The 23,614-nt window shown below is 46.0% G+C and overlaps 1 protein-coding gene across 1 annotated transcript in view; it reads left to right on the top strand.

The window, feature by feature from the left end:
* The window catches only part of GLRA1 (glycine receptor alpha 1), an 81,683-nt gene extending 58,339 nt beyond the window's left edge, over positions 1–23,344 (top strand). Inside the window, exons 4-9 of the mRNA XM_065873893.1 lie at positions 655–878; positions 3,842–3,924; positions 5,147–5,284; positions 7,789–8,003; positions 16,661–16,807; positions 22,871–23,344. Of these exons, the coding sequence (XP_065729965.1) occupies positions 655–878; positions 3,842–3,924; positions 5,147–5,284; positions 7,789–8,003; positions 16,661–16,807; positions 22,871–23,185 (1,122 nt within the window). The 3' untranslated portion in view covers positions 23,186–23,344. The remainder of the gene's footprint in view (positions 1–654; positions 879–3,841; positions 3,925–5,146; positions 5,285–7,788; positions 8,004–16,660; positions 16,808–22,870) is intronic.
* The last annotated feature ends 270 nt before the right edge of the window (positions 23,345–23,614 follow it).

The raw sequence follows: 23,614 nt of genomic DNA, 5'->3' as shown, positions 1-23,614 counted from the left end.
AAATCAACACGTTATAGAAGGTAACAGAAGGCCGGTATTAAAACAGAGTGGTGTGAACTCTAAGACCAGCAGAACACTATAAAATCCCTCCACCCAACTTTCCTTCACGGCTTGGGAATTGGGCAAAATGGTGTGAATGCTCAGGCATCAGCTTTTAGTCTTTTCTTTTGTTCCTTCAATCTGTCTAGAATAGTGACTCTCAAACCTTAGTGGGCATAAGAATTACTGCACTGATGGGGTTGATAATAAAAGGGGGACTTCAGCTTTATCTGTGAAGTATTATTTCTCTTACCTAACAAAAACTGAAGCAAACACAACAAAATGTTAACAGGATGAAAAACAGGTGTTTATTACATCAGTATGAACTTCATTTTTTTAATTTTTCAGAAGAAAGAATAACATCTAATTAATCTCAGTTCAGAGTTGAATATACTTAACAGGGCATCTAGAGAATTTTCAGGGATAATTATGACTGCCCTGATTTTTGCCTGATGCACAGACTTTACGTCTCATCCCCATGTAAGATGCAACCATGCTCTGGTAGCATCCTCCAGGAGGGGCTTTGGGAAGCGCTGACCGAAAGCACCTGGGCCTTCCAAGATGTGACATCCCAGGGCCTAACTCTGAGTCCACCTCCTTATCTCCTGCCTGTAGGACTATAGGGTCAACATCTTCCTACGGCAGCAGTGGAACGACCCCCGGCTGGCCTACAACGAATACCCGGATGACTCTCTGGACCTGGACCCATCCATGTTGGACTCCATCTGGAAACCTGACTTGTTCTTTGCCAACGAGAAGGGGGCCCACTTCCACGAGATCACCACGGACAACAAACTGCTGAGGATCTCCCGGAATGGGAATGTCCTCTACAGCATCCGGTGAGTTCTGTACAGGCTCATCCCCTCCATTCTCAGAACATACCCTGTGGGGGCAGACGCTAAGAGGAGGGCCAAACAGAGGTGAACAGGCCCTGGCAACCGAACACCTTTACGGAATAGGCAGAGCCAGCTCTGCAGCTTACACTCAGCAAGTAAGAATAAAATACCACGGGAACTCCTAGAAGCGAGTAGTTCATTATAACCAGGGGGACCAAGGAAGCATCCTAGAGAGGGAAGGTTAAAGTTAGGCCCCCAAGCTTACCCAGAATTTCAATCGAACAAGATGGGAAAAGAATACTCAAAGACAATGCTGACCCCAGGAACATTCGGTTACTCAAGATGAATAAATTCCAGAGAGCTGCTGAACAATGATACCCTATAGCTAACAATACTGTACATTTAAACACTTATAAGAGGGTGGATCTCATGTTAAACGTTTCTATCATAATTTTAAATAATAGCCGAGCAAAGGCACAAAGTCTGAAAAATCACAGCAACTTCAACATAAATGGCCTGCCAGCTGGACGGTGCTGCTCACAGGGATAAGCCAGGGCTGCTCCTTCCCTTCTAGAAAGCCTTTCTATCCTCTACTCCTTGCACTGAGTCTGCTGGGACTCCCCTCCCCAGTTGGGGGATCTCCTGCATACACTGGTTATGGGCAAACTTTCAGAGCTTCCTGCCACACTCTGTGCCCCTCCCAACCCACCTAATTCTCAGTCTCCTCCCCCAAGGCATGGAGAGAAGGACCACTGTCCATGTTATATCCTTACTACGTACCATTCACTGGGAATTTACCTACTAGGCTCAGACTTTGTATGTATTATTTATAATCCTCCTAACAACCCTATGAAGCAGGCTTTATTATGCCCACTTTGCAGATTAGACAAGTGAGGATCTGAAAGTTTAAGCAACTTGCCAGAGTTCCCACAGCTACAAAGTAGCAGAACCTAGATTCTCATCTGTTAGTGTGCACCTAATGCCCACTCAGGGCCTAGAAGAACAGTGCAGAGCATTCAACAGGCACTCAAATATCTGATGAGTGAATGAGTATGTTTTTATTTCAGAGAGCTTAAAGGGACACTGGTCCTACTACTGCTGCGTAGCACAGGGAACTCTGCTCAATGTTATGTGGCAGCCTGGATGGAAGGGGAGTCTGGGGGAGAATGGATCCATGTATATGTGTGGCTGAGTCGCTTTGCTGTGCACCTGAAACCATCACAACATTGTTCATCGGCTATACGCCAATATAAAATAAACAGTTAAAAAAAAAGGAGGGGGGGACACTGGTCCTAAATGACTCTCCTGCCCCTCCAGTCCCTCAGGGGAATATATCTTTTTATTTCCATTAGGAGATGAGCTTTAAGTGTCCAAGCCCATTGGAGAGGCCGCACAGATCCTAATCCCCAAATGTGAATGGATTCAGAGTCTCCCCTGAGAGCAGGCTGGGTGGGAGAGGGGACTCAGGGACCTCAGCAGGTAAAGGAGGCACCATGGAAGGGCAGACTGGGAGGAATCCGAGGCCAGCATGGCCTTCCTCACCCATTGCCCGCCCCACCCAGTGCGCATCCAGACTGGAAGGGTGACGGGCTCAGGAGGGCCACCGAGGCCTGGCTGGCTTGGATTCTGCTGCAGGCAGGCTCAGTTTCATATCTCCAGGAAGCTAAGCCCCAGTGCAGCATGACAGAAAGACAAATCAGCAGAAAGTGATGTTCCAAGGTCATTCAACTTCAGGAAATTCACCCAGTGTGACGGCTGCCCCACTTTGGAGCTTTTATCTTCAGAAATTCAACTGCGTGCACTTTCCCTTCCCTTCCCCCTCCTTCTCCCGCTCCCTCTTTCCCCTCTTCTTCCCCTCCCTCTCCCTGCCCTTTCCCTCCCTGCCTCTGCCTTGTGCTTAAAGGGCCCGCATCCACAGCCGTGGGTGAGCGCTGGAGGAGGAAGTTCGCGCCAGGCCGCGGGCCTCACCACGTGGGGCCGAGGTGCCAGCAGCTAAGCCCCACAAGACCACCAGTTAGGGGTCTTCGGGTATTGAGGTTGGCTTTTCAGGACAGCAGTGCTAGAAAGCCCACCAGCAAACATACAAGCTCAAAATCCAAAAGCCAGGAGACCTGGTTTTGAACCCTGGCTGAGCCATCAGCTGGCTGTGTGACCTCACATTGCCTCCCCACCTAGCCTTCTCTGCACCCGTTTTCTCACCTGTCCAGTGCAGGAGTTGGCCTGATGATCTAAGTCTCTCTGGCCTCCACGAGCCTTTCTTCTCTGTTCCCTGCAGCAGGGGCTCAGATGCTGGCAAAGCCTTTCAAGCTGAAGTCTCGCATCGCAGCTGAGCTGCAGACCTCGGATTCTGTTAAGGGGACTCCCTCTGGTTCTGAGGCTGCAGTCTCTGCCAGGGCTGAACAACCCAAAATAAACAGCTAGCCCAGACGCCTGGAGCAACCACCACTCCCCAACTGACCCCAGCAGGAGCCCGCAGACGCGAGTCGGCTGTGTTGGACACCCAGCGTGCAGGGAGCCTCTTGGAAATCACTTTTGATGAGCCTAGTGTGTGAAGGGAGAACCCAAGAACCACCTGCGCACCTGCTACATACAGGTGCACCTGGGGATGCTTGAGGCCTGGTGGTGCTCAATTTAAAATTCAGGCTCTGCCCTACCTGAGGGCTCTACAGAAGAGAAGGGATGCAGGTGGCCCATGGCCTACAGGCCTTCAGGCAACTTGCTAAAGGCAAGTTTCTAGAAGCCAGACAGACGCCAAAGAAGCCCAGAAGTTCCACTGACTTGTGTGACTTTAGGCAACCTACTTTATCTCTCTGACGTGGAAATATACATATATTATTTCAATAAATACTGGTTCCCTAGCCTCCTTGGCCTTTCCTAGATAACTGATTTTCCAGTAGTAACTGGAACAGAGGCACAGCTTCTCTGGTTTGTGGTTTCAACATCATACAACTCCTTTCTCTTCCCAGAATCACCCTGACACTGGCCTGCCCCATGGACTTGAAGAATTTCCCCATGGACGTCCAGACGTGCATTATGCAACTGGAAAGCTGTGAGTCCCTTGCATGAGGCCTCTAAAAGAACCAGACTCTCCTATCCCCATGGGACCAGCATAAATTCCCACACAGATGCTCCTAACCACTGGACCCCAGGAGATTACTGTAATAGCCCAAAATACCAGATGAGGAGCTTTGCTCTTAGAAAACGCATTAGAAATATAACTCCCCTAACATTGTCTGACTGAAGTTCAGCTCTGGAGCCAGCAGCACTCTGCAAAGAGGCACTGTTCCATGTCCCCTGTGAACATGCCCGCCAGGAATGGAGGAGCAATAGCTTGAATAAGTCATGGTCCTTGAACTCACAGGGATGCTCACTCCAGCAAGGGAGAGGTCTTCTGCACAAGTAACTCTAAGGCAGGCAGCAAGTGGTAAGTGTGTGGTTAGACGTACAAAATGCTGTGGCCTCAAGGCAGAAAGTGCACTTCCTTCTGACTGGGAAGGAGACAGGGTATGGAGAAGGCTTTATGGAGGAGATCACAGGCGAACCAAGATTTTAACAGATGGGGGAGCTCACTTCTTTGACTGCAAACACAGAAACCAATCTGACTCATGTAAAGAATGGAATTAAGTGGAAGGACATAGGGGTTCCACATGGACTTGAAGGAAAAGCTAAAGTACAAGAACCAGGCCAGAGCATTTAGGCAACAGGAACTAACAGACCATCCCCTCGGAGCACCACCTCTGAGGAGAGTCTGCACCAGCCATCTCCGAACCCTTTGTCACTTTACTCAACAAAGTCCTGGGGCAGAGAGTCTGATTGGCCTAGTTGAGTCACCATCTCACACCTTGGCCCCCAACTGATAGCCCCACCAGGATAGCATACCATACAGTTATTCCCCAGAGGAAACTCTGCTGGGGGCACAAGACGGGGGCTTGCAAGGATGGTGCACAGGCAAAAAGAGCGGAGGTCAGCTGAATCTGACATGGGACTGAGGGGTGAGGGCAAGAGGACAAGCTAAGGTGGGAGGCTGGCGGGGGTGGGTAAGAGAGGTGGAAGGGCTGTGGGGTAGATGTCAACAACGAAACCAGCTCTAACCTCTTGTGTGGGGAGAAAAAAACCGCAGCAGCGACACAGTCTCATGAGTTCCACTGAGTGTCTGATGCCTCTCTGCTTCTAACATGCTTCATGTTAGACGCCCTTCCTGCAGCACCCCTGACATGCTTCAAATAAGAGCTTCCGGGTGGTGACTTCTCCTCCTTCTCATCCCATCCCAGTTGGATACACCATGAATGACCTCATCTTTGAGTGGCAGGAGCAGGGGGCTGTGCAGGTGGCAGATGGACTGACTCTGCCCCAGTTTATCCTGAAGGAGGAGAAGGACTTGAGGTACTGCACCAAGCATTACAACACAGGTACGTGCGAGGGCCCACCTCAACCCAGCCAGGGCCAGAGGTCAGTGCAAACATTCATTCAGTCGCTGATCCAACGGATCTTCCGAGGTACCTGTGGTGGATCTATCTCCGTATTTATTACCTAGTGGTCAAGAGAATGTCCCTTGAAACCAAAAAGTGGCTCCCACGCTTTCTTCCTGTGAGTCCTGGGACAAGTCACTTGAGCTTGGGCCACATCTCATGACAAGGGGAGCTGGGAGATACAGTCTCTTTTCTAGGTAGCTGTATGTCCAGCTCAGGACGGACCCTGTCCCTAAGGCAGAAGGGAGAGCTGACAGTGGGAGGACATCTAGCAGTGTCTATCACAGAGGGACTGGCATTTCTATTTTTTTTTTAAGATTTTTTTTTTTGATGTGCACCATTTTAAAGTCTTTACTGAATTTGTTACAATATTGCTTCTGTTTTATGCTCTGGTTTTGTTTTTCTTTTTGTGTTTTTTTTGGCCGTGAGGCATGTGGGATTTTAGCTCCCCGAGCAGGGATCGAACCTGCACTCCCTGCATTGGAAGGTGAACTCTTAACCACTGGACCGCTGGGGAAGTCCCGGGACTGGCATTTCTGAGAGGGCAAAAGCACAGAGAATGTTCACATTAGACCTCAGTGGGGAGCTGGGAGCTGGGAGCTGGCACTGAGGATTAGTAAACAGTGAAGTTGGAAAGGGTCCCCTGGACTGTGAGCTATGAGGAGGAAACCCCACTTTTTAGCTCAGCTCTCTATCTCCCACGCCTAGCCCAGCATTTGTTGGAAGATTGAACACAGGGATGAAGTGGGGCTGGATCAAGACTGGCTTTGCCTGCCCTGTTTCAGGCTGGGAAGGAGCTCGTGGAACATTGTGGACAAAAGGCAGTCAGTTAGTATGCCACGCTGGGGAGCTGGGCCGGGGGCTGCGGTCTGAACACAGCCGAGTGGAGTAGAGACACATGACAGGCTGGGACAGGGGCCCAGGAGAAGAGGAGGTGAAGGAGAGGGATTCAGAGAAACCACTGTGGGTTCTGATGCAAGTAGAAGGCCCAGAGAAAAAGCAGGCAGCCTGGGTGCTGGTCTGTTTAGGACAGCTGTCTCTTTCCAGTGACCTCGGAGATATCTTAGAACCTTCAAAAATACTCTCTTCATCCCTGGGCAAGCTGAGACTCAGAGACAGTATCCAAGGGGAACTGGTTCCAGGACCTGCTAAATTACCAAAATCCAGGGATGCTCAAGACCATAGTTGGCCCTCCTCACTGAAGGATGCAGGGCCCACAGATACAGAGGGCCAACTGTACTCTCCTTAGCAGTGAGTCCCCATGAATCAAATAATCACAACAGACTCTCACATACCACACACAGCCCTTTACTGTTTACACAGCGTTTTCTCATTCATCATCTCAGTTGCCCTTCACTATTCACATTTAAGTGAGAGCTGAGTTCTGGGCTAGCTCTGTGGATTCAAGGAGAGAAGACTGGCAAGGCCCTGTCCACATGGAAGGGGCTGTCCAGGGAGCTGTAGAAAATCCCCTGGTAACTGTGCATCAGTGGACTGGAGCTAAGACGCCACCATGGGATGGCCCAGCCCAGTTCCAGGGATTCACAGATTGGGAGGAGACGAGCTGTCCGCAGTCTGGTGCAGAGGACAGAGAGACAGAGAGAGAGTGAGATCAACTTGCCTACTAACTCAGTGTACTATGCCTTAAAGGCTCTGATGATCATGTGAAGAGAGCTGAAGGGACACAGGAAAAAAAGCGCCCCCTGCCTGGGGGAGACTTCACAGTTAGACTGCCATAAAGGAAAGGGAGGATTTCTTTGGCTGGTTGTGGGGCAGAAGAAGGACATTCGGGGCAGAGGGATTATCAGGCTCAAAAACTCAGAAGTGAGAAAATACAGAGGATGCTCAAGGCAAGGGATGGAGTGTAGGGGGTCATGAGTAGAGTAAAGAAACAAGGGAAATGGGGTGGAAACAGGCTAGAGGTCGACCGTGAAGGGCAGACTAGAGTTTGAACTTTTCCCTGTAGGTAATGGGGCCTTTCTTGTATGGGGAGAGATGGAAGGAAAGAAAGGTTCTACAAGAGGAAGTAACAGAAATGAGTCACTTTTTGGGAACAAAACTGGCAGAAGGATAGAGAATGATCCACTTGGGCCCACTCTTAGCTACAAAATAGTGTTGATGGGGATGATGGCAAATGACATTCTCAGCATTAATGGTTTGTGAGGACTGTGCTAAGTTCTTTATAGGCATAGGCATCATCTCATTTTACCATCACAGTAACCATGAGTAACCATATGAGGTTGGTATTATTATTACTATTATCATCATTATCATTATCCCCAATTTACCAAAGATGAGGAAACTGATACACAGAAAGATTCAGACACTCACCTAAGGACACAGCTATCGTGAGGCTGAACCAGGACTCCAGTCGAGGTTGCTCTGACCTCAAAGTCTTGTTCCTGTCCAAGGCTACCTGGCCTTCCCACTATAAATTCTTGCAGGCAAATTCACCTGCATCGAGGCCCGGTTCCACCTGGAGCGACAGATGGGCTACTACCTGATCCAGATGTACATTCCCAGCCTGCTCATTGTCATCCTCTCGTGGATTTCCTTCTGGATCAACATGGATGCTGCCCCAGCCCGTGTGGGCCTGGGCATCACCACCGTGCTCACCATGACCACCCAGAGCTCAGGCTCCCGAGCATCCCTGCCCAAGGTAAGTCCTACTGCCCAAGAGCACAGAACACCAGGACAGATAAGGAGGACACACATCTCCCTTCCCTGCCTGAGACAAGGCGAGCAGAAGGAATTAGTCACTATTTCGTGTTTTTTTTTTTTTAACATCTTTATTGGAGTATAATTGCTTTACAATGGTGTGTTAGTTTCTGCTTTATAACAAAGTGAATCAGCTACACATATACATATATCCCCATATCTCCTCCTTTTTTCAAAAAATTTTAAAATATCTTTATTGGAGTATAATTGCTTTACAATGTTGTGCTAGTTTCTGCTGTACAACAAAGTGAATCAGCTATATGTATACAGATATACCCATATCCCCTCCATCTTGCGTCTCCCTCCCATCTTCCCTATCCCACCCCTCTAGGTGGACACAAAGCACAGAGCTGATCTCCCTATGCTATGTGGCTGCTTCCCACTAGCTATCTATTTTACATTTGGTAGTGTATATATGTCCATGCCACTCTCTCACTTCGTCCCAGTTTACCCTTCCCCCTCCCCGTGTCCTCAAGTCCATTCTCTATGTCTGAGTCTTTATTCCTGTCCTGCCCCTAGGTTCTTCAGAACCTTTTTTTTTTTTTTTAGATTCCATATGTATGTGTTAGCATACAGTATTTTTCTCTTCCTGACTTACTCCACTCTGTACGACAGTCTCTAGGTCCATCCACCTGACTACAGATAACTCAATTTCATTTCTTTTTATGGCTGAGTAATATTCCATTGTATATATGTGCCACATCTTCTTTATCCATTCATCTGTCGATGGGCACTTAGGTTGCGTCCATGTCCTGGCCATTGTAAATAGAGCTGCAATGAACATTGTGGTACATGACTCTTTGAATTATGGCTTTCTAAGGGTATATGTCCAGTAGTGGGATTGCTGGATCATATGGTAGTTCTATTTTTAGTTTTTTGAGGAACCTCCATACTGTTCTCCATAGTGGCTGTATCAATTGACACTCCCACCAAAAGTGCAAGAGTGTTCCCTTTTCTCCACACCCTCTCCAGCATTTATTGTTTGTAGATTTTTTGATGATGGCCATTCTGACTGGTGTGAGGTGATACCTCATTGTAGTTTTGATTTGCATCTGTCTAATGATTAGTGATGTTGAGCATCCTTTCATGTGTTTGTTGGCAATCTGTATATCTTCTTTGGAGAAATGTCTATTTAGGTCTTCTGCCCATTTTTGGATTGAGTTGTTTGCTTTTTGATATTGAGCTACATGAGCTACTTGTATATTTTGGAGATTAATCCTTTGTCAGTTGCTTCGTTTGTAAATATCTTCTCCCATTCGGAGGGTTGTCTTTTCATCTTGTTTATGGTTTCCTTTGCTATGCAAAAGGTTTTAAGTTTCATTCGGTCCCATTTGTTTATTTTTGTTTTTATTTCCATTTCTCTAGGAGGTGGGTCAATAAGGGTCTTGCTTGTGATTTATGTCATGGAGTGTTCTGCCTATGTTTTCCTCTAAGAGTTTTATAGTGTCTGGCCTTACATTTAGGTCTTTAATCCATTTTGAGTTTATTTTTGTGTATGATGTTAGGGAGTGTTCTAATTTCATTCTTTTATATGTAGCTGTCCAGTTTTCCCAGCACCACTTATTGAAGAGGCTGTCTTTTCTCCACTGTATATTCTTGCCTCCTTTATCAAAGATAAGGTGACCATAGGTGCGTGGATTTATCTCTGGGCTTTCTACTCTGTTCCACTGATCTATATTTCTGTTTTTGTGCCAGTACCATATTGTCTTGATTACTGTAGTTTTGTAGTATAGTCTGAAGTCCGGGAGCCTGATTCCTCCAGCTCCGTTTTTCTTTCTCAAAATTGCTTTGGCTGTTCGGGGTCTTTTGTGTTTCCATACAAATTGTGAAATTTTTTGTTCTAGTTCTGTGAAAAATGCCATTGGTAGTTTCATAGGGATTCCATTGAATCTGTAGATTGCTTTGGGTAGTATAGTCATTTTCACAATGTTGATTCTTCCAAACCAAGAACATGGTATATCTCTCCATTTGTTTGTATCATCTTTAATTTCTTTGATCAGTGTCTTACATTTTTTTGCATACAGGCCTTTTGTCTCCTTAGGTAGGTTTACTCCTAGGTATTTTATTCTTCTTGTTGCAATGGGAAATGCGAGTGTTTCCTTAATTTTTATTTCAGATTTTTCATCATTCGTGTATAGGAATGCAAGAGATTTCTGTCATATGAACTCTTGATGCCTCATTCTGCTTTACTCTCTTTTAATGCTAGGTGCTGTGTGCTAGGTGCTACATTCACTACAGTCACTGGAGCCACATTCCCCATTACTCACTCATCACTAGACACAACACTCTGCTCTACTGTTAATGCCAGATGCCATACTCTGCTCCCTTCAGCTTCATGTTAAGTGCAACATTCTGCACCATTTCCAATGCAGTACTGCACTTAACATTGTTTTGATACAGAAAAAGTTGTAAGAATATACAACAAACACCCTAAAAGCCTTCACCTCCATGCCAATTGTTATCGTTTTGCCACATTTACATTATCTCTATTTATAGGTAGGTAGGTAGGTAGGTAAGTAGATAGATAGATGCAACTTTTGCTGCATTATTTGAAGGTTACAGACATGACAATTCACCTCTAAATAAGGAATAACGATCACAATGATATTATCACATCTAAAAAATTAACATTAATTGAATAAGTATTAATGAATTAGAAATAATTCCATAATTTCATCTAATATAGAACCTTTAAAATTTCCCAATTGTCCAAAAACTGTCATCAATGGACATGGATCCAATAAACATTCATACTGCATACACTTGCTCTTTTAATCTAGAACAGTCTCCTCACTGTTTTTTGTTTTTCATGACATGACTCTTCCATGAACTCTTCTTTTTTTTTTGTTTTGGCTGCATTGGGTCTTTGTTGCTGCGCATGGGCTTTCTCTAGTTGCGGTGAGCGGGGTCTACTCTTCCTTGCGGTGCACCGGCTTCTCATTGTGGCGGCTTCTCTGTTGTGGAGCATGGGTTCTAGGCGTGTGGGCTTCAGTAGTCGTGGCACATGGGCTCAGTACTTGTGGCTCGTGGGCTCTAGAGCGCAGGCTCAGTAGTTGTGGTGCACGGGTTTAGTTGCCCCACAGCATGTGGGATCTTCCTGGACCAGGGCTCGAGCCTGTGTCCCCTGCATTAGCAGGCGGATTCTTAACCACTGTGCTACCAGGAAAGTCCCTCTACCATTAACTTTTAATGTGAGACATGACATTCTACTCCACTTGCCATCTACACTAGACACCACTCTCTCCTCTATTCATCCTCACGAGAAAACTCAACCATCTGCCCTTTGCACTATTAACGCTAGACTTTTCATTCTGCTACATTTACTGTAAAAGCTTGAAACCAAATTCTGTTTACTGTCACCAACGGACAACACTTTCTGCTCTGTTCATTTGCAACAGAAGGAGTAATATTCTGCTTCCTGTTCCTTATGTTAGGCTCAACATGCTGCTCCACTCTCTATTAATAGTTGATGCCACATTCCCCCTCACGAGACTCAACATTCTACTCCACTCATTGTTAACACTAGACTTGATATTGGGCTTCGTTTGCTATTACACTCAACCTGACATTCTTCCCCCTTTGCTTTTTTTAAAGCATAAAATTCAGTGGCATTTAATATATTCACAAAGTTGTACACCCTCAGCGCTGTCTAATTCCAGAACATTTCATCACCCCACAAAGAAACCCCCATATTCATCAACAGTCACTCCTTGTTCTCCGCTCCCACCAGCCCCTGGCAACCACTAATCCACTTTCTACCTCTATGAATTTGCCTATCCTAGTCATTTCTGCTAAGGGGAATCACACAATATGTGTACTTTTATGACTGGCTTCTTTCATTTAGCATAATATTTTCAAGGTTTATGTTGTAGAATGCATCACTACTTCATTTCTTTTTATGGATGAATAATATTCTATTGTATGGATATTTCACATTTTGTTTATCTATTCATCAGTTGATGGACATTTGGGTTATGCCATTTTTGCCTATTTTAAATAATGCTGCTATGAACATCTGTGTACAAGTTTTTGTGTGGACATATGTTTTCAACCCTTATAAGTATATACTACCTAAGAGTGGAATTGTTGGGTCATATGTAATTATATGCTAAACTTTTTGAGGAACTGCCAAACTATTTTCCAGAGTGGCTACACCATTTTATAATCCTGCCAAAGTTCCAATTTCTCCACGTTCTCGTTAACGCTTGTTATTCTATCTCTTTGATTATCAATATCTTAATAGAAGTGAAGTGGTATCTCACTGTAGTTTTGATTTGCATTTTCTGAATAACTAATAATGTTGAGCATCTTTTCATGTGTTTATCGACCATTTCTGTATCTTCTTTGGAGAATCTATTCAAATCTCTTGCCCTGCTTTTTAATTGGGGTATTTCCCTTTTTATTGTTGTGTTGTAATAGCTCTTTGTGTATTGTGGATTTAAAACCCTTATGAGATATGTGATTTGCATATATTTTCTCCCATTCTGTGGGTTGTCTTTTTACTTGATAGTTCTTTATGCACAAAAGTTTATAATTTTGATGAAGTCTAATTTATACTTTGTTGTTGCTTGTGCTTTTGGTATCGTACTTAAGAAACTAATACCTAATCCAAGATCATGAAGATTTACACATACATTTTCTTCTAAGAGTTTTATAGTTTAGCTCTAAATACAGGGTTTCGATCCATTTTTGTTTATTTTTGTATATGGTATATGGAGAGATATCATTCTTTTGCATGTGGATATCCAGTTATCCCAGCACCATTTGTTGAAAAGACTATTCTTTCCCTCCACTGAATTTATATTCTCCTCAAAAATCAATTGGCCATAGATGTATGGATTTATTTCTGGACTCTAAATTCTATTCCATTGGTAAGTATATTTATCTTTATGTCAGTATCACTCTCTTGATTACCATAGCTTTATAGTGAGTTTTGAAGTTGGGGAGTGTGAGTCCTTCAACTTTGTTCTTTTTAAAGATTGTTTTGGCTATTCTGGGTCACCTGCATTTCCATATGAACATGAATATAAATTTTAAGATCAGCTTGTCAATTTCTGCAACAACAGTAAAAAGGAATTTTAGTTAAAAATGCATTGAGTCCATATAGGAATTTGGGGAGTACTGCCATCTTAATAATATTAAGTCTTTCAATCCATGAACACAGGATGTCTTCCCATTTATTCAGGTCATCTTTAATTTCATCCCACTGCTTTCTAGACCCCATGGTTTCTAAAGAGAAATCAGCTGTTAATCTTATTGAGGATACCTTGTACATGATGCATTGCTTCTCTCTTTCTGCTTTCAAGATTCTTTTTCTTTGGCTTCTGACAGTTTGATTATGGTATGTCTAGGTGTGGATCTCTTTGAGTTTATCTTGCTTGGAGTATATTGTGTTTCTTAGATGTGTACATTAGTGTTTTTCATCAAATTTGGGGAAATATTTGCCATTATTTCTTCAAATATTCTGCCTCTTTCTCGCTCCTCTTCTTCTGAAATACCCATCAAACATACGTTAGTGCACTTGATGGTTCCCCGCATGTCTCTGAGGCTCTGTTAACTTTTCTTCATTCTGTTCCTCAAACAGGATAACCTCAAGTTCATTGATTCTTATTCCGATTCACTAATTCTTTCTTCTGTCTACTCAGATATGCTGTTATCCTCTCTAGTAAAATTTTCAGTTCAGTTATTTTACTTTTTAACTCCAGAATTTCTATTTGGTTCTTTTTTGTAACTTCTATTTCATGCTCTACTTGGTGAGACTTTGTTGTCACACTTTTTTTTCGGCCAGGGTGCCCAGCTTGTGGGATCTTAGTTCCCTGACCAGGGATTGAACCTGTGGCCCCTGCAGTGGAAACGCAGAGTCTTAACCATTGGACGGCCAGGGAATTCCCTCTCATACTTTAGTTGTGTAGACAAGGTTTCTTTCAGTTGTTTGAACATAGTAAAAATGTAACTGATTTAAAGTCTTTGTCTGTTAAGTCCAACATCTGGGTTTCCTCAGGCACAGCTTTTTTTTTTTTTTTTTTACTTTTGGCTGTGTTGGGTCTTCGTTTCTGTCCAAGGGCTTTATCTAGTTGCGGCAAGAGAGGGCCACTCTTCATCATGGTGTGCAGGCCTCTCGCTATCGCGGCCTCTCTTGTTGCAGAGCACAGGCTCCAGACGTGCAGGCTCAGTAGTGTGGCTCACGGGCCCAGCCGCTCCGCGGCATGTGGGATCCTCCCAGACCGGGGCTCAAACCCGTGTCCCCTACAGCGGCAGGCAGATTCTCAACCACTGTGCCACCAGGGAAGCCCAGGCACAGCTTCTTTTGACTGCTTTTTTTCCTATGTATGGGCCTGACTTAGTCAATCCAGGCTTCTATAACAAAGTACCATAGACTGGGTGGCTCATAAATGACATAAATTTATTTCTCACAGTTCTGGAGGCTTGAAGTCTGCGATCTGAGTGTCAAACATAGTCTGGTTCTGGTGAGGATCCTCTTCCAGTTGCAAACTGCTGACTTACTGTTGTATCCTCACATGGCAGAAAGAGAGTATGCTAGCTAGCTCTCTGGACTCTTTTTATAAAGGCACTAATCCCATGCATGAGGGCTCCATTCTCATGACCTAATTACTTCCCAATGGCTTCATTGCCAAATACCATTGCATTGGGAGTCGGATTTCAACATATGAATTTTGGGAGGACACAAACATTCAGTCCATTGCATTCGCCGTATGTTCTTGTTTCTTTGTATGTCTTATTAGATTTGTTGTTGAAAATTACACATTTTACATTATACAATGTGGCATCTCTGGAAATCAGATTCTCCTCCCTCCTCAGGATTTGTTGTTGTTTGTTTGTTTAGTAACTTTACAGAACTAATTCTGTAATGTCTGTATTCTTTGCTGTGTGGGGCCACTGAAGTCTCTACAGTTAGCTTAGTGGTTAGCTAAGAATTTAAGAGATTTCCTTAAATGCCTGAACCCTATACATCTCCCAGCCTTTGCCTAGGGGCTCTGTGTGTACTTTCAACACTCAGCCAAGCAGTTTACAACTTTGCCTTAGCCTTTACTTCCTGTTTATTCAGAGTTGAGTGCTAAGAGCCTTCTCAGGTCTTCCCTGAGCATACAAACAGGCCTAAGAATGTGCATAGATTCCCAGGAATATATCATAGCTTCCTAAAGCCCTCTATGGACAGCTCATTCCCCAGATTTTCCTTTTATACTTTTTGCTCAACCTATTGTTTGCCTCAACTGTTACCAACTGCCTGGGGCTGATGTAATGTTCAACACTTGCTGATGATTGTTTTCAACAAATGCCCTCAAGGAAAAGGCTGTTCACACTGGACCAGCTCCAAGTCAGGTCAAATAAAGACAGCCTTGTGAGCCGGGTCTCTCCGAGAACCACAAAACTGGTCAATAACAATTCCCTGAGAATGCAGCTTTAAAGAAGCTCCTACTCTGTTCTGCCCCATGCAGCGGCTGTCAGGATACTCGTGTTCACCATGCTTGCAGGCTGTTGGATTTCAAAGCTAGCACAGAGCTGGGGATGAGAGGATGGGAATAGGGCAGCTTAAAACACCACAAAGCCCCAAGGGAAATAAAAACATACATCCACACAAAAGCTTACACACCAATGTTCATAGCAGCTTTACTCATAATAACCAAAAGGTAGAAACAGCCCAACTGTCCATCAACTGATAAATGGATCAACAATATGTGTTATATCCATACAATGGAATATTATTTGGCCATAAAAAAAGAATAAAATACTGACACATGCTACCATATGAATGAATCTTGAAAACATTATGCTAAGTGAAAGAACCCAGTCACAAAAGGCCACAAATTGTATGATTCCATTCATATGAAATGTCCAGGACTGGAGGAAGACAACTGAGGGAATAAGGAAATGATAGCTAAAAGATAGCAGGTTTCTTTTTGAGGTGATGAAGATGTTCTAAAATTGACTGTGATGATGACTGCACATATCTGTGAATGTATAAAACCTTTGAATTGTACACTTTAAATGTGTATGATATGTGAATTATATCTCAATAAAGCTGGGGGTTCTTTAATGCCATGAAGCTTGATGTTCTTACTGAGATCCAGTTGATTTTCTTAAATAAATGCTTACGGGATTGCTGTTAGACTTTGATTAATTAACAGAGTTCTGAAAAAAAGTTGGTTCTGACCGTTTTTGATAGTTGCTTTTATGGGGAGAGAGAGTTTTTGAAGATCTTACTCTGCCATTCGCACTGACATCCTCTACTTACTTTTAACCCTAGGTACAAATTCTCTTCCTATTTAGAGCTTTAGTCTAAATACCACATTCTGTTCCACTGAACAATAATGCTAGACACACTGTCCCCCTCTCTTTAGTGCTCTTCTAGGCACCATGTTCTTTTTTCCCCAATATTCTGTCCAGTCTTCTTGATGCATTTCTCTTCTGTTTCCCTCTGCACCCTCCACCCTAATATCCCAGCTGAGAGAGGACAGCAGTGAGTGAGTGAGTGATGGGGGAGGGGGTCCTAACGAGCAGAAAACATTCCTTGGTACTCAAGACTTCACTCTGTTCTCTCCTCACTTCCCTGTGCTCTTCCCCCCACCTCCGCCCCAGGTGTCCTATGTGAAAGCCATTGACATTTGGATGGCCGTGTGCCTGCTCTTCGTGTTCTCAGCCCTGCTCGAGTACGCCGCTGTCAACTTTGTATCTCGGCAGCACAAAGAGCTGCTCCGATTCAGGAGGAAGCGAAGACATCACAAGGTAGGCCTTTGGCTCGCTGCTGGCGGCAAACGGAAGAGTGCCAGGCAACCCTGTCTTGTGATACTTGTTTCACTGGACCACCCTTCTCAGTGGGTAAAGCCCGCACAAAATAGGGGTCAAAGTTCTGGAAGTCCTAGCTTCCCCTCCCATAAACAATGCCGACTGGGTCTATAGGCAGATAGTAACACTATCAGGTTACACCTGAAGACAGAACTGAGGGAGCAAACACTGACGGTGTCAAGATAGAAACTAGCTATAAACCCAAAGCATGGCAGGCAGAGGGGGTATCTGTTGGTGTTTTCTACAGGGTGGAAAATATTTCAATGGGCCTGATTCCAGAAGGGATTTGCACCACAAAAGGTGAGATCTTAGAGTAGAATGTCCAGTTTCCAGACCTTTGTTTCCTACTTCCAAGAAAAGGGCATCCAGCAAGATTCTCCCTCAGAGTGGATCCTCTCACCTTATGAGGAACTGAATAAAGAAATACTTGGCACACCACCTCTGAAAAGTCACCAACCTCTGTTAATTCAGAGGTTGTGTGTGTCCCAACCAACAAGCGCCACTGGAGAGCATACAGCCTGTGGGAGAAAACTGGCTCCACATCCTTCCTGGTCCATAACTACTTCCCCAGGACACCTTTCTCCTGCGGATCAGAGAAGCTGCTTTTCTCTCCAGCCTCATCTTCACATCACTTCCTCCTTTGCTCTCTGAGCACCACCTACACTGGCTTTTTCCATAGTTCCTCAAGCATACGCACAGGACGTTAGGCGTCTGGTTCTCTCCTCCTGGGTTGCTCTTCCAGCGCACTCTGCCTGGTATGAACCCACTCATTTTCCAGTCCTCGGCTGAGGCATCTTTCCTTGATATCCTAAGTCAAGGTTAGGTCCTGTACCGAGGTGCGTATGCCAGCCTGTTAAGTATGGTCATGCAGGTTGTATCCTACAAGGACCCCCAGCCAAGGAGGTGCTCTTCTCTAAATCCTGCCCTGGCGTGGACTCCATCAGCCAGAGGAAGGGATCTCGATTCATACACCCCAAGAGGCGGATGCCTTTCTTCTAATTTGCACAAAGACACTGTTTATGCCAGCGAAAACCATACTCTAGTTGAACTCGGTTTCTTTCCTTCTGAACATTTATCTTGAGTTATAATTATGCATTCAATCATGTGATTGTTTACTGCGCATCGTCCACTGAATGATAAGCTCCCTCAGGGCAGAGACCCTGTCTCCTCTTGCTCAGTGCTACATCCCTGGTGCGTAACACAAGGCCTGATAGATAGTGAACACGCAATAGGCATTTGTTGAACAAATGGACAAAGGGATAAAAAAAACCTAATGAAAAAAGAGGAGACCTGCCAGTCAGAGAGGTTACTTGGAAGTGTTTCCAGCAATGGATAAGGACAACCAGGGGCTCATACACTCTGGGCTCATACAGGCCACACACCACATACCTGCCACACACCAAGGCCTAGCTGCTTTAGGTTGACCTACAGAAAATAGCTGTCTACCGAGTTACAAGGTGCTGTGACAAAGGACTCTGCCTCTTTGGTATGTGATTTTCAGCTAGCCTCTTTTGGGGCCCAGCTTCTCCATCTGTAAAATGGACTAAGTGGGTATAATGGGGGACTCTGGTGAAGATGAAATCAGATGCCAAAGTAGCTTTAAGTTTTGTTCCTGCCACACAAGTGCCAGGGATTAAAATGATTCCATAGGCACAGATTTCCCTCAGTATGTTTCTTAAACATCAGCAATCTGATTCAATTAACTTCTAGCAGTTAACCGCAGGCGGCAGGCAGACGTTCCGAGACAGAAGATGCCCATGGGAGTTAGGATATAACCTGCGCTGGAAGAGGAAACCATCTTGGGTGCAGCGAGCCAGACAGGACTTCTTGAAAGACCCTAGTTTTAGTCCTTCCATTACTGTCCACCAGATACCTAGCCTCTGACTCTTAACGTAGTCTAAACAAGGAACTGACCAAACACAACTATCTCTGGGATTTACTTTTTATTTTCCCTTTCTCCCCCATAGGCTAGCGTTTTCTGCATTTCCCTCTGCTAAGAGAAGTTCAAAAATGTGTTGCAGAGACAGTTATTTGGGAAGACTATGTCCAAAATATTTGACTGGCACCAGTCCACCAGACTGTGCCCTGCACAACTCCAGGGGGCAGCGTTTACAGAGACGAAAATGTGAATGAAGCTCCTTGCAGATATGTAATATGCAGGGCCTACAGTACTTCCAAAGGCTGCCTGCACCCTTGCCAAATGCCTACCAGTTTTATACACTAGAGGAAAACAGAAGCTTTGTTTTACCTCTGGCCAGGTAAAGTGTGCATAAGGCCACTATGCAGATTTGATCAGATTCCTCTGCTCGGTTCCTTCCTCATTCTCTCACAGCACGCTGGTGCTGGAAGCGCTCTCAAGAGAGCATCTGGTCCACTCCTCCTGTGAGGTGACAACAAAGAGGAGGGGCAAGTTACCAGGCTCATGGAGCCACTGATGGCAAAGGCAAGGCGGCCTTCCAGGACCCATGGCTATTCTCAAAACACTGACCATATACCACCAGCTGCTGCTTATCTGTTCATCAGTGTTTCCATCCCGAAGCAGATAAAAATAGTCCTGCATTTATTAGACCTTAAATAGAAACTAAGATTCATCCCAAGGCGGAGGTCAAAAACTAGTACCTAGAAGGTCAAATTTGCCACGCAAATATCTTTCCGTTTTTAAGCAGTGTCTTAAAAATCTGGAAGAAAGTGCCTGCATTCAAAAGTCACACTTCTAGTTTCACTCAAAACATTGCAGCCTCTGGTCCCGCTGGATTCACATCCCACGTGGTACAGGCGCACTGCAAATGCCTGTAGGTAGGGAATGCATTCCACAGCCCCAGGCTCACTTCATCACGCTCTCCTCCTGCCTGGCCCCTGGTGTGCATCTGAATTAGCGTGACCTTCCTTGTGCCCATGGGCTCCCAACTTGGCACAAATGTCAGAAACTACAAGGACACAGAATCGGGCTCACCATAAAGAAGAGGTTCCTTGGAGTAAGGCCCTCTGGATGCGGCCTGTACACTGGCAGTGTACAAGCTGGGACCGCAGAGCCCTAGGGGGATTTTAAGCCCCAGATGGGAGTGAAGAGGAACTCGCTTATATGCCCGAGTTTCTCGGAGCCTGTGATCTTGGCCAGGCTCCTCATCTCCCTCTATCTTCCCATGTTACCTCATTTGCTGGGCAGAAAGCATCTGGTCCTCGAATTTCCTGGCCAGCCTCATTACTCAGATTATTAGGAAACCTCTGTGAGCCTGACTGGGCAGGCACACTACCAACTTCCCTGGGCTCTAGAGTAACTATCAGATTTCCCCTGCTCCAGCCCCACGCAGCCCCAGGTGCAGTTGGGCATTCATTTCCTGCCATCTACTGGCTCAAATAGGAATAGCAAGCTTTGGTCCAGTCATTTCTAGGGAATTTCCTTTCTCCTGGATACAATGTGAAATTGGTCATCTCCTCACCAGATGAGGCCTCCACACCCCCATCCCATCCCCTCTCATGCTTAATAGATGAAGAAGGCAAAGAATAACTTTCCAAAGCTATACAGAGAGTTAACCTGGGCCACCCCCTGCATACCTGGAGCCCAGCGAGAAAACATTTTCAAGCACCCACTCCCACCCACTCCACCACAGCGGGGTGGGGGGGGGGGGGGGCTATTTATACTGATAAGCAACAGAGTCGGAGCTGGCCAGCCTCCCCCAACTCCTCTCCTCGGCTCTGGCACAAACCCTCTAGTTGTCCTCCTTATAGACAAGTATTGGTTGAGCACTGATCTGCCAGGCACTGGAGCCCATCTTCTTTCCCTCACTTGTGCAACACGGGTGTTGGACCAGATTCAGTCATTTGCACAAGATTTCTTGAGCATTCATCATATGTGTCAAATCCTCCTGGTGCTAGCAAACGTATGGATACCAAGGGGGGAAGGTTGGGAGTGGGATGAACTGGGAGATTGGGATTGACATATACAGACTACTGTGCATAAAATAGATAGCTAATGAGAACCTACTGTACAGTACAGGGAACTCTACTCTATGCTCTGTGGTGACCTGAATGGGAAGGAAATCCAAAAAAGAGGGGATATATGCATATGTGTAGCTGATTCACTTTGCTGTACGGCAGAAACTAACACAACATTGTAAAGCAACTATGCTCCAATTAAAAAAAAAAATCCTCCTGGCGCTAGGAATACAACCGCATTTAAATTTTAAAAAAAGGCTGGGAGGTGGGGAAGCTGGGATTGGAGAGGGTATACAAGTAAACGTTTAGTCAACAAACATTGGCAGAGTTTTGAACTTCTGCCCAGGAAATATATTCATGACAGACTTTGCCTCTGACTTCATGGAGTTTACAGTCTAATGGAAGAGACAGACATTAATCAAGGAAAACAATGTGATAAGGGCTTTAAAATACAAAAAAGGAAAAAGAGGGAGGGGTGTAGAGGGAGTTTATGGAGCACACAGCAGGGACACCTAGCCTATCCTTGGGCTCAGGGAAGGCCTCTGAGTAGGAATTAGTTCAGGGAAAGAGAAGGAGATGGAAGCAGGGGTGGGGCTGGGAGAGCGCTCCAGCAGAGAGACCCACCTTCCCAGAGGCCAGAGTGAAAGAGGAGTGCAGCACTTTCCAAGAGCTGGAAATATCACAGAGTGGCTGGAGCACAGAATGCCCAAGTGCCCAACGGAGATACGCAGACAGGACTGCCCAAGTCATCTAAGGCCTTGTCACCATGTAAAAGTTTTAATTATCCTCAAGTCAGTGGCAGCCTATTAAAAAGTTCTAAGCAAAAGACGACCAGTAAGATTTATGCCATAACAACCCAGATGGGTTGGAGGGGGCGGGGGGGGAGATGGGAGGCAGGAGGGAAACTAGGCTAGACGTCATCACAACAAGCCCAGATGGGGACCCAGGATGGAGTGGCAGGCGCAGAGCTGGACAGGCACTGGGGCCCCTGGGCTCCATTTCCTGCTCTCTGCTGGCCCTGCCCCTCACAGGAACAAGCAGAAGACAGGGAGGCTACCCGAAGAGCTCTCGCTCTCTAGGATGGCAGAGTGAGCCCATAAACCCCCCAGAGCCACACACTGAATCAGCAGCCCAGCTGAGACTCTCAGCGTGCCTCAGAGCTCACAAGGAAGGACCACAGAGCCGGACATGATGAGCGCAGACAAGAGTGTCTCCACGATCCAGATGAGGAACAGAAAAAGCGAGGAGGCTCAGGGGAGCAGACATTTGGGTAGTGAGCATGAGGCAGGGAGGGGGGAACATGCAACACAACAGGCAGGGGTGCAGAGCATAGGGTGGGGGAGGGGGGAAATCTGCAAAGGTAAGTTGGAGCCAAATGATGAAGGGCTTGAATGATAACGTGATAAAAATCCAGAGGTATGTCTGAGGTCACACCTGCCAGGGATACAGGAACATGGAGGTAAGAAGCAGCTGTGGTGCCCTGGCTTGTGAGTGGAGGTGAGGCCCACAGCCCTTGCTCCCTCCTGGGCCATTCACTCCCTCCCCCAACCTACGCACAGAAGACATTAACTGGGGGATGGAGTGGGTGGGAGAGGGCAAGGAGGCAACAGAGGCAAAGCAGGGGATCTCTCCAAACTGTCCCCTGGATTTCTAACAAAACAGCGTTCAGAGTATCCGCTCATCTATAACCTCTGACGGTCGAAAAACACCTTGAAGTAGTGGAGTGAATCTTATCCCCACTTAAAGGAAAAAATGAAATTAAAAAACTCTTTGAGAGTCATGGAAGGAAGTCTTCCAAGAAGTGACTTGCGTAAGGTCACACAGCCAGCAAATGATGGAGCAGAGACCTGAACACAGGTCTCCAGACTCCACGCTGCATTCCTATCCCCTGGTTTGCATCTGTTTTGGTATGTGAGTGGCGCCCCTCTATAAGGCATAACTCCCCAGCTAGCCAAAGAGCCTTCAGGAGCCTGGAATGGAGGCAGGGAGAGCCAGATGCGCACGGCCTGGCCCCCCAGGGGAGTGCCTTGCAGGGAGGGTGCCCAGCCCCTGTCTTATTTTAAGTAGAGCCCCATGTTGAATCTGTTTCAGGAGGATGAGGCCGGAGAGGGCCGCTTCAACTTCTCTGCCTATGGGATGGGCCCGGCCTGCCTTCAGGCCAAGGACGGCATCTCGGTCAAGGGCGCCAACAACACCACCACCACCAACCCACCTCCTGCGCCATCTAAGTCCCCGGAGGAGATGCGAAAACTCTTCATCCAGAGGGCCAAGAAGATTGACAAAATCTCCCGCATAGGCTTCCCCATGGCCTTCCTCATCTTCAACATGTTCTACTGGATCATCTACAAGATCGTCCGCAGGGAGGATGTCCACAACCAGTGACGGGTCTGGGATGGGGGGAGGCTGGGAGAGGGCAGAGTGGGAAGAGCACAGGAATCTGAGGGCCAAAAAGGAGGGGACGGGAGGGAGGGGGCGCACACACAACCGTCTCCTTCTCTGCAGTTCCACATGCGGCGATGCATGACTCTTAGAATGCGGCACTATCTATCTAACCTCGGGTGGCTGGTGGGAGCGGGAGGGAGGGGCTTTTCTAATACAGGAACTGAGGGGCCAGGGAGGAAGGGGAGGGTTCGGGGTGGGTCGGGGGGAGTGGGAGAAAACAGCTTTCAAAAATTTGAGTCCGTGGGCTGTGCAGTTTTCCTGTTTGGAAGGAGCGTGCAGTCTGCCCCAGAGCAGAAGGGAAGCAATAGAATATAGGATATATATTCATGCTTATTATTAATCCAAAACCACAAGAACAAAAGATTTGTT

The sequence above is a fragment of the Phocoena phocoena genome, chromosome 3 (assembly GCF_963924675.1).
Source record: "Phocoena phocoena chromosome 3, mPhoPho1.1, whole genome shotgun sequence".
NCBI lineage: Eukaryota > Metazoa > Chordata > Mammalia > Artiodactyla > Phocoenidae > Phocoena > Phocoena phocoena.
The sequence above is the reverse complement of the archived record's forward strand: the minus strand, read 5'-3'. Positions and strand labels throughout refer to the sequence as shown.